Source organism: Cryptomeria japonica, chromosome 4, assembly GCF_030272615.1.
Source record: "Cryptomeria japonica chromosome 4, Sugi_1.0, whole genome shotgun sequence".
In the NCBI taxonomy this organism is placed as follows: domain Eukaryota; kingdom Viridiplantae; phylum Streptophyta; class Pinopsida; order Cupressales; family Cupressaceae; genus Cryptomeria; species Cryptomeria japonica.
The window spans coordinates 453,185,466-453,201,178 of NC_081408.1; the positions used below are offsets into that span (position 1 = coordinate 453,185,466).

At 37.9% G+C, this 15,713-nt stretch overlaps 1 protein-coding gene across 2 annotated transcripts in view; it reads right to left on the reverse strand.

Moving 5' to 3' along the window:
* The window catches only part of LOC131077387 (guanine nucleotide-binding protein-like NSN1), a 47,617-nt gene extending 35,250 nt beyond the window's left edge, over nt 1–12,367 (reverse strand). For both annotated transcript variants that reach the window (XM_059219863.1, XM_058014878.2), the window contains exons 1-2: nt 12,142–12,367; nt 11,786–12,030 (exon numbers count right to left, since the gene is read on the reverse strand). In XM_059219863.1, the coding sequence (XP_059075846.1) occupies nt 11,786–12,030; nt 12,142–12,160 (264 nt within the window). In that variant the 5' untranslated portion in view covers nt 12,161–12,367. The remainder of the gene's footprint in view (nt 1–11,785; nt 12,031–12,141) is intronic.
* Nucleotides 12,368–15,713: the final 3,346 nt, after the last annotated feature.

Genomic DNA, 15,713 nt, shown 5'->3' on the forward strand with positions numbered 1-15,713 from the left:
GGGGTAGAGGCAGAGAACCGAGGAGACATTCGGAAGGAGGATCTTCTCGCAAAAACAGGAGATCGAGATGTCTGAAAAAGGGCAGTCAGGGGCAACAAAGACAAAGGTCTGTTGATGATAGAGGATCTGAATTTTAGAAAAGAAGAAATTAGGGAGATAGGACAAGCTTGGAAAGAAAGATTGTTGAAATAAGAATCAATAATCAAGGAAATAAGCAAGATCCTCATGAAGTTGAGGGGGGAAAAGGAAGCAAAAGTATCCGTGTCAGAAGTTGGAAATTCAAAGTTAGTGGTGGAAGGTGACAAAGTAAGAGACATTTTGAGTAGTAAGGACATTCAGGAGACCCCAATAGTAGAAGGTATGGGTAAACAAAATATAGATGTAAATGCAATTGCTTTAGAGATAGTCGGAGATCTGTTTGGTCTCCCAATCACCCAGAATGAAGGTAAGGAGGATGAAGGTTGGGATCATAGGAGGGTGGCGCTCAAGAAGTGGGGGAGGATTTCGAAGAGATGGGAAAGCAGAAGGTATTAAAACATAGTAGAGATTCAAAAAAACAAGAAAAATGTTTGGAGAAATTGGGAATCACCCAAGAGAATTCATCCAAGTAGTTTTGAATTGTGGGGATAAAAAGAAGATAGGCAAAAAAAACAAATCAGGAAAAAAGATGTTTAGATGGGGATGCAAAAGGGCACATTAAAATTGCAAGGCTTCTATGATCAGGGAAGGGTGCAACCCTTCCCAAGGGGCAATGCGGCTCCTTTCGTGGAATGTCAGGGGCATTAAATGCCCCTAACAAACAGGGGGTAATTAAATATTGCTAAGCAACAATACAAGTGGACATCTTCCTCATACAGTAAACGAAGTTAACCACAACGGAAGGAGAGGTCACTTCGAAAGAGATTTAAGTATTGGCAAGGTGAATGGATAAAGCCACAAGAAGCTTTTGGCAAACTAACGACATTGTGGAGGCCACAATCTATAATGGTGAAGAAAATTGCGGAAGAAATATAATGGTTAAGTTGCAAGGTAAGAAGCTTAACCTCTAACCTTCAATTTTTGTTAACATATGTATTTGGTTTGGTAGCATGTATACGAGGGAAACTAGGGTCAAGATAGAACAGCTCTTACTAGCCTAGCCAAATGAGTTTCACATTTTGGGAAAGAATTTCAATGCTATATTACAAAGTAGTGAAAAAAGAGGAGGGGTTATTAGAAAACTTCAATCTTAGGTAGATTTTGAAAAGTGGGTGGAAAGATGTTAGTCGATGGATATTCACTTAAGCAATGGGTCCTTCACATAGGCAAACAGGAGATTAGGTTTCAATATAGCAAAACAACTAGATAGGTTCTTTTGGAAAGGAGATTTGGGTCTCTTTACATTTGGATTGGATAGCAGTATTCTACCTTAATTTTACTCAGACCACTTCCCAATTCAACTGGACATAGCGGGAGGTAAGAGGCTGACTAGATGCCCCCTTGAATTTAAAAACATGTGGTTCGAACACCTAGGATCAATAGATGGTGGAAAGTTGATGATCTTGAGCGAATAAAAATGTTCAAGGTGGTTTCAAAGTTAAAAATGATTAATCAATGTTTAAGAAAATGGAATAAAGAGCACTTCAAAAACATCTCAGAGAAGAAAATATCATTAGAAGAAGAGCTGAAGGGATTAAATAACGAGGAGTCAGCTTTTGGAATGGATGTAGGTATCTTAAGGAAAAGGAGTTAATGGGGGAATATGAAGAAACGTTGGTGAAGGACGAGACATTTTGGAGGCCGAAATCTTGGGAAACGTGGATCAACGATAGGAACAAAAACTCAAAATTCTCCGATAACAGTGTCAAGAGTAGAAGAAACTTCAATAGAATTTCTAAGATCAAGCTAGCCAATGTTTCAATTATGGAAAATCCATATCAGATTAGGGAGGAAACAATTAGCTTCTCCAAGGATCTTCTTAACAACAAGGAGGGGTCAAATATGTTGGCTCAAAGAGAAATTCTTCAAGGTATTCCATGTGTGGTGACAGAGGTACAGGAACAAGATGCTTAGGGAGTGTTTTACGGAGGAGATAAAGATGGTGGTTGGTCAATTTCTCCCTGATAAGGCCCTTGGACCCAACAAATATCATGTTGCCTTCTTTTAGAAGTGTTGGAGCATATCATTCATAAAGAGATGGCAAATGCCATAGAAGATTCATGGGTTTCCAAAAAAATCCTAAAAGAGGTTCGTGTTGTGACATTTTCACACATCGCCCCATTGCAAATGGGGACCCCCTACTTTTTAGGCCCTCCCGGTCTTTTGGCTTTTGTTTTTGGGGTCTTTTCACAGCAATCTCGTCAGTCTCTCTAAGCTTGTGAGTGGGGTCAATTTGATAAAGTTTGCTTTTCGTTTGAGCTAATTTGGCTGAGTCTAGGGCTCATTTTGTCAATTTTAGGGTTTCTACCTTCGGTCCTAGATTTTAGGGGTTTCCTCTTAGGGTTTTCGAAAACAATGTAGAATTGGCATCAAAGCCCTTAAAGAAACCGGCACATGAAATTTGAGAGAATTATTAGCAACTTTCTATTTTTAGAAAGTTCCTATTTTTTAGGGATTTCACTGCCTCCCAGAATGTCTTCATTTCATCTAAAATCAAACTTACTATTTTTAGAGTTTCTATTTTTAGAAAGTGTCCTTGGACAAAATAGAAAGTTCCTATTGTTTAGGGATTTCACTGCCTCCCAGAATGTCTTCATTTCATCGAAAATCAAACTTACTATTTTTAGCAGTTTCTATTTTTAGAAAGTGTCTTTGCACTTTGTTTTGCTCTAACACTAACAATTTGAAAAAGTTTCTATTTTTGGAAATTCTATTTGTGGCAGGTCCTTGCAGGTAGACACTGAAGACCAAGATATACACAATCATTTCTAAATCTAAAAAAGTCAAAGAGCAGGGAGAGGGATCAAAATTTGGCGTTGTGTGGATATTCAATCCAGGAATGGAAAGCTTGAAAATCATGTAAGTCCGAAAAATTCACCCTGATTCCTAAAGTGGCATCCTGAATTCTGAAGCATGACAAGTCTGGAAATCATGAAAATTGTGAAAAATCCATCACCAAGTGAAATCAACGCCCAGGACTGGAAAAGGGTGCCAAAATGCTCATGTCCTAGAATTCATGAAAAAGTCAAAATTCCTTCCTGAGGTCAAAAAACCGCCTAAGGAGTCAAGAGGGCGCCAAAATCCATGTGCCATGGAATTCATGAAATTATGTAAAATCCAAGACCAAGTCAAAACTCCGCCCAAGGAGTCAAGTTGGTGCCAAAATCCATGTGCCATGGAATCCATGAAATTACATAAAATTCAAGACCAAGTCAAAATTCCGCCCAAGGAGTCAAGAGGGTGCCAAAATCCATGTGCCATGGAATTCATGAAATTACATAAAATCCAAGACCGGGTCAAAATTCCACCCAAGGAGTTAGGAGGGCGTCAAAATCCATGTGTCGTGGAATTCATGAAATTACGTAAAATCCAAGACCAGGTCAAAATTCCGCCAGAGGAGGCAAGAAGGCGCCAAAATCCATGTGCCATGGAATTCGTGAAATGATGTAAAACCCATCACTAGGTGAATTCCATGCCCAAGAGTGGAAATTTTCCAAGGCAACGGGGAATTTGGAGGTCAAGAATGGAATGAAAAGTCAGGAAATCCCCCTCGGTAAAAAATTTTAAAATCCTATTTTTAGGCATCAAAACTCGTCAGAATTCCAAAATGTTTGAAGGTCTCGATTCGTGAGATAATTCTTTCTCTTCCAAGACCCGAAATTCTATTTTTAGAAAGTTCCTAAAAAATAGGAGATGTGAAAAATTGGTCAAATAGCTCCCTGCGGACATGATGAATTCAAAGAGCACAAAAATTCCTTCCTCAAGGAACAAACTTCTAGAATTTCTTGTCCGATTCCAAAATGTGCCCAAGGTTGAAAGTAAGACATAAAAATCAAGGTTCAGGGAGAAAGGTTCAAAATTCAAAAAAAATTCCTACCTGAGGGAAGAATTGCACCAAGAAGAAGAAATTCCAAGAAAGTGGAAAAATTGACTAAAGGTTCAAGAAGAAAGGTTCAAAATTCAAAAAAAAATCCTACCTGAGGGAAGAATTGCACCAAGAAGAAGAAATTCCAAGAAAGTGGAAAAATTGACTAAGTGTTGGAAATTCCTTCCTTCAAGACAAAATTCTTGGAAAAGGTGAATATTTGGCTAAGTGTTGGAAATTCCTTCCTTCAAGACAAAATTCTTGGAAAAGGTGAATATTTGGCTAAGTGTTGGAAATTGCTTCCTTCAAGATAGAATTTCGGGAAAGGTCAAAAATTGACTGAGTGTTGGAAATTCCTTCCTTCGGGACAGAATTCCAAGCAAGGAAGAAACCACACCCAAAGATGAATTGAAGATAAAATTTCTAAGGTAAGGAAGGAATCAAGGATGAACTGAACAAGAAATTTCCCCCTGGAAAAAATTTTGAAAAATCCATTTTCAGGCATCAAATCATATCCAAATTTCAAAATTCTTTCAGATTTGGATTCGTGAGAGAATTTTCTCTCTCCTAGAACCTGGGACCCTATTTTTGAAAAGTTCCTAAAAAAATAGGAGATGGTGGAAAATCATTAAAAATCTCCTCCAAAGCAAGGAAAGTTCAAAAAACTTCAAGAAAATTCTTCATGGATCAAATTTTTCTCTCTTGAAGTTTTATCTCTCCAGGGGTTTCTCGCAAAGTGGCAGTCAGGTCAACGCATGTTGAGTCAATGGAGCATCTTTTTGCATGCAGTTGTCACGTGAAGGCATAGTGGCGCATTCATTGCTGGAATATTTGACCATGGTGGGGGCTAAGTCATTGCATGGCAGCCGTCGTACTTAATGCGGCGGTGGAGCATCTTTCGCATGTAACTATCGTATTCAGGAGATGATGGAGCATTTATTACACATTGGGCGAATTTGAAAGAAGTGGTACATTTAATGCATAATGGATGCCATTTTGGGCACGTAAAATTAATTGTATATGGGCATGATGGGTCATTCATTGCTAATTCCCACCTTGTTGCATCATGTGTGGGGAATCTTTTAGGGGAAAACCCTAATTAGGGTTTTGCATGTAGCCAAAGCTTGAAGCTTATATAAAAGGGTGACCCCCCTCATTTGTAAAGAGAGGGAGAGATTGTTTTCAAAGATTGTTGGTTAGGGTTTTTGAAGCAAACACTTAATACATTGTTCAATTGTTGGTGTGTTCTTGTGTTGTTTCAAAGCTTGCATGTTCTCGCTCTCTTCATTTAAAGTAGGTTTGTTTTATGTTGTTAGATGAACTGGATTTGATAGGATTGCTTGTTGCAGAGTCCGAGCTCATACTTTCTGTGTGCAACCGATTGTTACATACTTTGCAAAGTTAGCTTGAGCCTATTATATGTGTATCCTTAACTTCGATTATCAGTGAAGATTGTTCGAATTGATGGTCTCCATTGGTGATTTGAAAAACCTCTACACACCCTCTTAAGATTCCACCGCCCTCGCGTAGTTGTGCTTTGCTGGCGAACCAAAGTATGGTTTGATTTTGCATGAGTGATACCATCTCCTTGTTCTTAGGATTAGATTATTCTTAGTGTAGTTTCTTGAACCCTCTCCCTATTTTACTTTCAATATATTCTAAATCAAAAAGTCTCGCAAAAACACTATTTTCAAAGCTAAATCATTCGTATCAAATCCTTGAACTTGCACAAATTTGTTATCCTCTTCAAGTGAATGCGTAAGGCCCCTTGGGTTATCAGCAAACTCATCAACTGATTGAGTCACGTCCAGGCTTAAAAGAACCTTAGAGTTAGCCGTTTGAACTTTTTTGTAATATTAGCACACGATATAACTTTGATCAAGAGATAATAGAGTGACCGTTGGTAAACTTTATTCTGTGTTAGACGTAGTAATTTACCTCCCATATCATATCAGCAAATTGCTAATGACATAATGCTCTTTGGGGCTGCCTCTAGATAGGAGGCAAGAGTTTTTAAAGAGATCCTTTTGTTGTATTGAGCAGCTTTGGGACAAGAAGCAGGAAAGGAGAAATCGGAAGTACACTTCTTCACTTCAGCTAGGAAGGAGCAAGACATTATGAGAGTGTTGGGATACAAAACATGTAATGTCCCCACTTTGAACTGGAATTTACTAATTAATAATAATTATAAAATTAAAATATTAAAATTAAATTAAAATATAAAAGACTATAATTAAATAAAATTAATATTTAATTAAGTTAATGAATGGTCAAAAGACATAACATGAAAAGTTGTGATCCCTCAAACTTGAGATATAAAAGGGAGAAGAGAACTTCATTTAAGGGGGGACAATTTGGGAATTAGAAGTGCAGATCTGATTTAAATAAGAAGTGCAGATCTGATTGTGAAGGTTGTGTTCATTTCAAAGGGCAGAAATAATGAAGAGTTGCACTCTTTCAAAAGGTGTGTCTCTTGCCAAAGGGCATACATGATGAAGAGGTGTGACCTCTCCCTCACATTGAGAGATATACAAGAAAGTGTAGTGTCCTAAAATTGCACCGTTTGCAATTTTGATCACATTTGGGGCCCTCACTTTAGTGTTTTCATCCTCATGCTTGATCGGGACCTATTTATGCCTCTACCATGCAATAAATGTCATATTTTCATCTTGTACCTTGCTGAGACCCCTTAACCCTGGCCCAATTTGGGGTAGGACCAGGGCGTGGCGCCTTGGTCCTCACTAGGACCATGGCGCCACGCCATAGTCCTAACTAATTGGGGCCCAATTTGAACCCTAGGCCCTATCCAAAATTTGAGCGGAAATTACTTCTCCATGTCGGCCTATGTCAGAAATGAATATGCTTGACAACAGGCAAGTATAGAAGGAGGTCTTCTCCTCTCATTTGGCAAGAAGGTGATAAGGCGAATATACGATCATAAGGCAAGGAGAACTATAGTCAAGTAATCAATCATTCAAGCATTGGAGCATTCATCATCAAGCATTTCTAGAGGTCTTCAAGGCTGCATATTCTTTATTCATCAATTGTGGAGCAACTTTACATCATTCATTTGCAAGCATGTGTGTGTGTTAGGGTTTTGTCATGTTCATGCCATTTCATACAACATATGTGATTACCTTCAAGAAGCAAAGCATCATCACTATTCATTGTAGATCTGACATATATCCTTCCATCATTTTATTTCAGTATTTGCAATATTTCATTCAAGGTTGATTCCTCAACCAAGGTTTGACTTAAGCAAACCCCTATTCCCAACCTATTTCCCTTTCTTTCTGTGTGCAGAAAGCAAGTGTGCAGTTGTGCGGAAAATTCGGAGGACCGTGTTGCCGTGCCACAGTTCCTGCTTTTTTGAGGCATTTTCACAAGGCAGATCCGAATCAGCTTATATTACTCAAATTCAGGTGCACGACAAAATCCCGAACTTGAAGGTCATTATTTTCTTAGTTTTGTCTTCAATTTTAGTACTTTACCCTAAATCAACATTTCAACTTACAAAAGAGGAAAAAGAACATCATAATCAATCTATTCACTTAGTATTCGGTCCTTATATGATTTGTGACTGAATCTAGTGGATTCCTCCCCTCTTTTGAATGTAAAAGAATTAACTCCCTTCAAAGCAAAAATTGATTTGGTGATTTCTCCTTCTATGTTGCAAATTGCCAAATCAAATTTTCCCCTTAACAGAAAGGAATCGAAAGCCTCCAGTGACATCACCATCGATCAAATCAGATCAAATTAGAACTCTTGTTACGTTACAGGCAGTAACATCCTTGTTCTTGGTGGTATGCATGGTGATGTGCTTAATATGTATGCTTAATATATGAAGCCTGATAATGTTCTTATGCAGAATTTAATAGTAATATTAATATAGACTGTAATATGTATGACAATCATACTTAATTACATAATTGTTCATAATCCAATTGAAGTTAGTACACTCATAGCCTATTCCTTAATCACTCGCTATAGCCCCTGAAGAAGGTTGGTGCTGTGAAGGGAGAAGCGGAGTAAATCCTCACAAGGTAGGTATATTCCAAGATTGGTAAGGACATGTATTTCCAATGCCTTCAGGAAAAGTCCCAAGATGGGTATGAACATGCATTCCCCATGCCTTGAGGGGGTCTGCTTGTAGATGGTTTCCAAACACCCTATGACAAGTAATTCCCCATCCTCCTTTGGGTTGATGATTAGGAGGAAGTAAGGATTTAGGGCTTAAGTATGTCAACTGTCAAATGTACTATGAATCATTAATTGTTTCTTAATTTAATCTGATTTAAATGCATAGTGATATATGTTAATCATTGGGAATTGGCAGCCTCCAAGTAGGGGACATTACAAATGAGATGGGTATGAACATGCATTCCCAATGCGTTGAGGGAGTCAACTTGTAGAAGGTTTCCAAGCGCCCTGTGACAAGTAATTCCTCATCCTCCTTCAGGTTGATGATTAGGAGAGAAGTAAGGAATTAGGGATTAAGTATGCTAACTGTCAAATGTATTATGAATCATTAATTGTTTTTTAATTTAATCTGGTTTAAATGCATAGTGATGTATGTTAATCATTGGGAATTGGCAGCCTCCAAGTAGGGCACATTACAAACGAGATGGGTATGAACATGCATTCCCAATGCCTTGAGGGCCCATCCTCCTTCGGGTTGATGATTGGGAGAGAAGTAAGGAATTAGGGCTTAAGTATGTTAACTGTTAAATGTATTATGAATCATTATTTGTTTCTTAATTTAATCTGATTTAAATGCATACTGATGAATGTTAATCATTGGGAATTGGCAGCCTCCAAGTAGGGTACATTACAAACGAGATGGGTATGAGCATACATTCCCAATGCCTTGAGGGAGTCTGCTTGTAGATGGTTTCCAAGCACCCTATGACAAGTAATTCCCCATCCTCCTTTGGGTTGATGATTAGGAGAGAAGTAAGGAATTAGGGCTTAAGTATGTTAACTGTCAAATGTATTATGAATCATTAATTGTTTCTTAATTTAATCTGATTTAAATGCATAGTGATGTATGTTAATCATTGGGAATTGGCAGCCTCCAAGTAGGGGACATTACAAAAAAGGCCAGCTTCCTTGTTCATAAGGGAATTAGATCGAATTTGGGACCCTCTAAGAGAAAGGACAACTAATCAGATGACTTCATAGAAAGGGCAGTGGTTGTCTTGGGCAAGTGGGATAACAATGTTGAACGCAGTTATTTCTGCCTTCCAATTTACTTGATGACTTGTCTCTCATTCATAGTTGAGGCCAGTAAGAAGATGAATCAACAACTGAAGAATTTTTTTTGGCAAGGGAATCAGGAGATAAGTAAAATTGTGTTAATAGCCTACGATAAAATTTGTCAATCAAGAGAAGCAAGAGGGTGTGGAATAAAAAAGCAATTATTGCAAAACAGAGCATTGGGGGTTAAATTAGTGTAGAGGATGTACACAGAACCGCAAGCTAAATGGGTTAAAATACTACAGCATAAGTATTTGGAGAGCAATGAGGAATCTAGTATCCTCACAACCTTAAATTCACCAAGAGGATCAAAGATTTGGAATTTCATGCTGGAATGCAGAACACTAATAACGGACTATCTCACTTGGATTCCACGATGGACAAACAACCTTGTTCTTGGAGGACTCTTGGTCGGGCCAGATTGGCCTGGACAAGATTTTGAGAGTAGAAGCAACCAAAAAAGCATTGAAGCAGAGGTGGGACATACATGTCAGAGATTATGTGTCTGAAGAATGGAAAGATGGAGTGAGATCTTGGTCTTGGAAATCTTTGGATAGTTTGGGTTTGCCTACGGAGGAAGTGGAACATATTAACAACATTGTAAAGGAAAGGAAGGTAAACTTGAGAGAAGGAAGAGATGTCATTCTATGGAATGGCTCAAAATCAGGTCAATCTAATGTAACAGATGGATACAAATGGTTGGAAAAAAGAGAGTAAATGATGAAACAGAAATTCGAATCCAAATTTGTTGGCATAAGATGTGTTTGCCCAAAGTCAGGACTATCACATGGGCTGCCCTACAGCCGAAAATATTGACGGTGGAAAATTTAAGAAGATGGGTTTTTGTGGACCTTCCAGATGCCCTTTGTGTAAGAGTAATGAGGAAATTGTGGATCATTCACTGCTAGAATGTCCCTTTTCTCAGGAGCGTTGAAGATGGTTATGCAAGATTAGAATGGATAAGTGCTCTTCCAAATGACATCATGAGCTTATTCAAATCTTGGCCACTTTTGAAAGGACTGATTGTGTTTACATGATTTAGATAATAAGCCCATCAATTCTAATTAGGGTTTACTTGGAAAAAAAATAAAAATAGGAGAGTGTTTCATGACAAAGAGATGGGGGTGGTTTCCTTTTTAAATAAGATCTAAGTTGTAATTGTTGAGATAATAAGATCTAAGTTGTGATTGTTGAGATGGTCAAAAGCAAGTTAAGGGAGCAAAGTCTTAGGGGTCTCAGGTTCAATGACTGGGATACTCAGAATTTAAAGAAGGTGGTATGGCAAGTGCCTCCCAAAGGGTGGTTCAAACTAAACTTTCACGGTGCATCAAGAGGTAACCCGGGGGTATCTCAAATAAGGTGTATAATTAGGACTAGAAAGGAGAAAATGTTTGCAGGATAGCTAAACGTCTAGCAAAAGGTTCAAATAATGAGGCGGTGCTGCAGGCTCTAATTGAGGGGCTTAGGAAATGCTGGGAATTGAAGCTAGATAAAGTAATGGTGGAAGGAGATTCCTGCATTGTCATAAATGCGATGAGAAGGGGATCAATGCCAAGCTGGAAGATGAATGCTCTGCTAGCAGTTGCTTTTGAAATATTTAGGAAATTCAATCTTATTGCATTGGATCATGTATATAGGGAGGCGAATGGAGAGGCAGATTGCCTCGTCAATTAGGCTGCAGATGGAGAGGAGTTTTGCTGGGTAGCTGTGTTCAAGAAATGAGGAGAGAAAAATGAAGTAGGTCTTCAAAGTTGATAAGATATATTGGAGTATTTTATTTAGTTTAGCGAAAATGGTGTTTAGGGGATTTAATGGCAGGAGTGTGGCAGTATCAAAGATTAAGAGTAAGTTTGGCGGTATCAAACATTAAGTGGCACTTTTGTTAGGGGATTCGGAGGTCTAGAGTCCATATTTTATGCCACTGGAGCCTCTTTTTGAGCAGAAAACAGTTGGGGAAGAGTTTCATGAAATAGGAGTCAATGATTAAATTAATCATTAACCAGTATAAGGAGGCATAAGATTTTCCTGGGAACAGTGTGACATAAGGATTCGTCGATTTTAAAATAAAGGGAAGACTGGCGAAGATGGCAGTGAGGTTGACGTGGGGTAGGGGGTTCCTGCACTCGGAGGAGAGATACTGAGTTGATCCAAACTTCGATTGAGGCTTTCATTGTCTCTGTCAATTCAATGATTGTGGGATGAAACAAGCACGGAGAGGGGGGATTGTGGCGTCGGGTGTCAATAGCGTCTGCGAATTGGAGATGTAAACTACTGCAAATATCAGACAGGCAGATGGTAGTCAAATATTACCAGATAGGCACTGTGGTTTTTAAATGGATGGGTACGATATGTTTGTCATTTTGCTCGGCCTGCGTGGTCAAAAGTGAGCTTTTTAGTGCTCGGGAGGTAAGCTCGGAGAGCAGGGGCGTAGCCCTATTTTTGCATGTAAAACTTCTGAATTTCTTTAATGCAATACAACTCTTTCTTACGAATCAAAAATAATAATAATAATAACAACATTAATACCCGCTCTTTCTTGAGCTCCTTTTTGCGCTCCATTTCTTCAAGGGCGCGGGCTCGTCTGGCTTCAAGAGCGTGCAGCTCCTGTTCCTTGAACGGCCAATCATTGGGTATGCCTGGATCCTTTTCAACTTTCGTTCTTCTCGTTTTTCCCAGCTTTTTGGCTTCCTTGGCCTTCTTCTTGTGATGCTCTTTCACTTTCTTCAGTATTTTGTATTTCTTCCGTAGTGGTACACGTTTGCTCTTGCTCTCTGAATATCATGAAACCCAAAAATCAAACAAAAAAACTAAAAGAAAAATCAAGTTCAAAGCTCGATATGATTTTACATTGAATCAAATGCATCAGAAACAGATTTGCGTACTTGTACTGCGTTTCACCATTTTTGTTGTATAAGGGATCTGTGAGCTGCGTTATTGACTTGTGGGGCAGCGTTGAAGGATTCCAAGGGTTTAGGGTTTAGCCAGAGCTAGTTCTCTCTGCTGATTTTAGCAGCGACTCCTCTGGGGAAGATGCCACAGCCGGCTGCTTTCCCGTCATTCACTCTCACTTTCGAGAATGTCGAGTGGTTAGAAATCTTGTTGTTGTCAGAGTTTAAACTTAGGTTAATTAAATTCTATGTATACGTTTATGTATATCTAATTCAAGATTGTTTAAATGATATTAAATTATTATTAGTTAGGATACTATTTCATTCATGTAATTTTAGTCTTTAATTAATTCAACCAATTATTATATAGAATTTTTTTTTTTTAAACAAAACTATAATATACGTTTAATTTTTTATTTTAAATAATTAATTTTTACTATTTATCTTTTTTCTTATTAATAAGAATAAAGAAAAAATTCAATTTTGAAAGAAAAATATTTCTCGAATTTTCATACAATTGATTGCTTCATTTCGCGTAAACACACCTTAGTCTGATACAAGTATGATTTTAAGCAAAGGTCAAGTTGTATTTATTGGCATAGGCAAACAATAAAAGTTATGATTTTAAGCAAAGGTCAAGTTGTATTTATTGGCATAGGCAAACAATAAAAGTTGCAGCCATGTAACCTGGCCAATAAATTCGAGGAACAAAGTTCAAAAACTCAAGCTCCTGCAGTTATGATTTCCACGTATACACGGGCATTTAATTGACAAGTATACCCAGCTCACTATTTTTACTCCACTTTCACTTTCTAATTTTTTGTACTTAAATCATTTGCAACTTGTTGCAGTGGTACGTATTCATAGAGAGTAGGCGAAAGGAGCCAGTAGTCGCCGTAGCTAACTTTGCGCATCTGAAGCTCCTAAACGGTTCATTGGATTTCGATGATGTTTTGGGGTTCTCTCTGTATGCAACTTAACTGCTTAGAGCTATTGTTTTGGCTTGTGGGTGGTAACAATGTACGTTGTGGAATTTGTTATGTGCACAAAGGTCAAAAAGTACACATTTCAAAGTGTGGTTCAATATATGATCACCTTTGCATCAATAGTAGATAACTCAAAATAGCCAATAGTAGTGGACAAATGCCCTAGTAGTAGTGGACAAATACCCTAGTAGTGGTGCACAAATGTCCCAATAATGAGCTAATTATGGTCAAAAAAGCTAAAAAATGCACCACTATTGGTGCATGTGATATTTATTAATGGACCTTCCATTACCATTTTTTTGGGCTCCTGCTATGTCTACTAATGGGGGGTGAGGTTGACAAAAAGATGAAGGTTATTGGTCTTACAACGGCTACTGGCTCCTTTCCCCTATTTAATTTATGAAGGACTAATATTTCCTTTTTATTAAGGATCAAATATTTTTATGGTAATTGAAGAGATAAGATTAAGATTATGTTATAATGATTTTGGTATAATATATAATTTATTTTTTTGTTTTAACTAAAAGATGAAGATTATTAATGTAACTTTTAATTTTAATAGATTGAAAAATCAATAAAAATATTATTGTTTCTTTTTTATTTTAGAATAATAAAATTGAAAATATTTTATAATCAATCAATGTAAAGAATTAAAAATTTGAACATCAATTCTAAAGTTCAAAATTGAATTTCTCATTCAATAATTGAAAAAAAAAGCATCTATCTCTTTCTCTATTGATTCTAGTCAATGTAAATATATATATATATATATATTGGATCAAATTCTTTCCGCAGACATTATTGATTAAATGTATAAATAATTTTGGTGAGCACCATTTTCTATTATTATTGTAGACGTATAAATCTGACCATATGATTAAATAAATATGTAGTATTATTTAATTCATTAAAATGAATTCTCCTATTAATTAAATCATATTTAATTAATTCACCCACATTCCTCTATTTGATTAAATAAATTATTCAATTTATTTAATTTAATTCATCTAGCCACATTCTAGCCTTTAATAAAAATAAATCACCTTTATTTAATTAACTCCACCTTTTCCCCTTTAATTAAATTTGCATTTGATTACCTGTTAATGGGTCCCGGAGGGTTAATTCCCTTTTAGAAAAAGAAGAGGTTAAATGGGAACTGCCAACTAAGGAGTGGATAAAAATAAACTTTGATGGGGCATCTAAGAGAAATCCAGGAATCTCAGGAGTGGGAGTAATCGCAAGAAACGATAAGGGGGTCATCCTTTTCAAGGGTGCTCGATGACTGCAGGATTGGACAAACAACGAAGCTGAGGCATGGGTGACACTAATAGCCACGGAATTGGCCATAAACATGAAAGTATCAAAGTTGCACCTGGAAGGAGACTCCCAAGTGATTATCAACGCAATAGCGAAGGGTAATACCCGGTCATGGAAATTATCTCATTGGGTGGAGATCATTCGAGAAAAACTCAACTCCTTTGAGGAATTTCGTGTCTCCAATGTCAAGCGAGGTGCCAATGCAGTGGCGGACCTCCTCTCCAATATTGGATGTGACATGACATGCCAATTGGCCAAGTGGTGGAAGGGAGATGGCAAAGTGTGGAAGTGGAGTTAATGCAGTCCAAGAAGCATAAAAAACCAGTAAGCACGCAAGACAGCTCGTAAGGACAAGTAATCATTATTAAAGGCACCTCAATTAATGAGGCAGTTAACAAGTGTAGAGTATTTGTTCGAGACAATGGCGGAGGACAGTAAATCTGTCGTGAAATCTTTTTCCATTTATATCATTGATTATGCATTTATGTCTCGTCGCAAACGACGACGGAGGAATTACTATTTTGGTTTAAATCAAAGAACCGGATTTAATGAGGGTTTGTTGTGTCTTTGCAGTTTAGTATTTGGAGTTAACAGTTTTTAAGCAGGTTCAATGGAGGCTAACTTCACTCTCAGAATAGAGAAGAAATTGGTCCCTTTTCTGGGAACGGTGTCGGAAAAACGAATGCAAGGACTTTTCAAATACAAGGAAGAAAAACTGTGGAGTGCAGCTCGTCTAACGCTGGGGGAGGAATTGGTGCACATTCACTTCAAGTACAGGACGAATATGGAGGTTTACTCCTTGATAATGGCCTGGGCTTGCGAATTTGAACCATAGGTGGAGAAAATTAAGCTCACAATGAAAAAGCTAATTGACAGGGACTACTTGATCAACCTTGATTCCATCTTGGAATGGGTGATCCCCTAGACCGAAATTCGCATTCGGGAAGGAGATGTAGAGGAGGAGATACTACCCTTTGTTCGAGGGTCAAAGAATTGAATAAAGGAGCAATGCAGGGAGCGAGCTCGCATAGGCTGGGAAGCCATGAAGCTCTGTGTCAAACTGATATGAACAGATGAGGTACTAAAAGCCCTCAAGGTGGTGGCACGCATGGAGGTGGGAAGAGAACTGCATGACCAATTCGAGGAAGGGAGGGCGGTCCAGTTCTTAGCAAGCCTTGAAGGAGACCCAGATTTCGAGAACTTGGATTGCATCCCGAAGATGAAGACCGAAGCAACCAAAGGGAAAGCTCTGGCAGACATTGC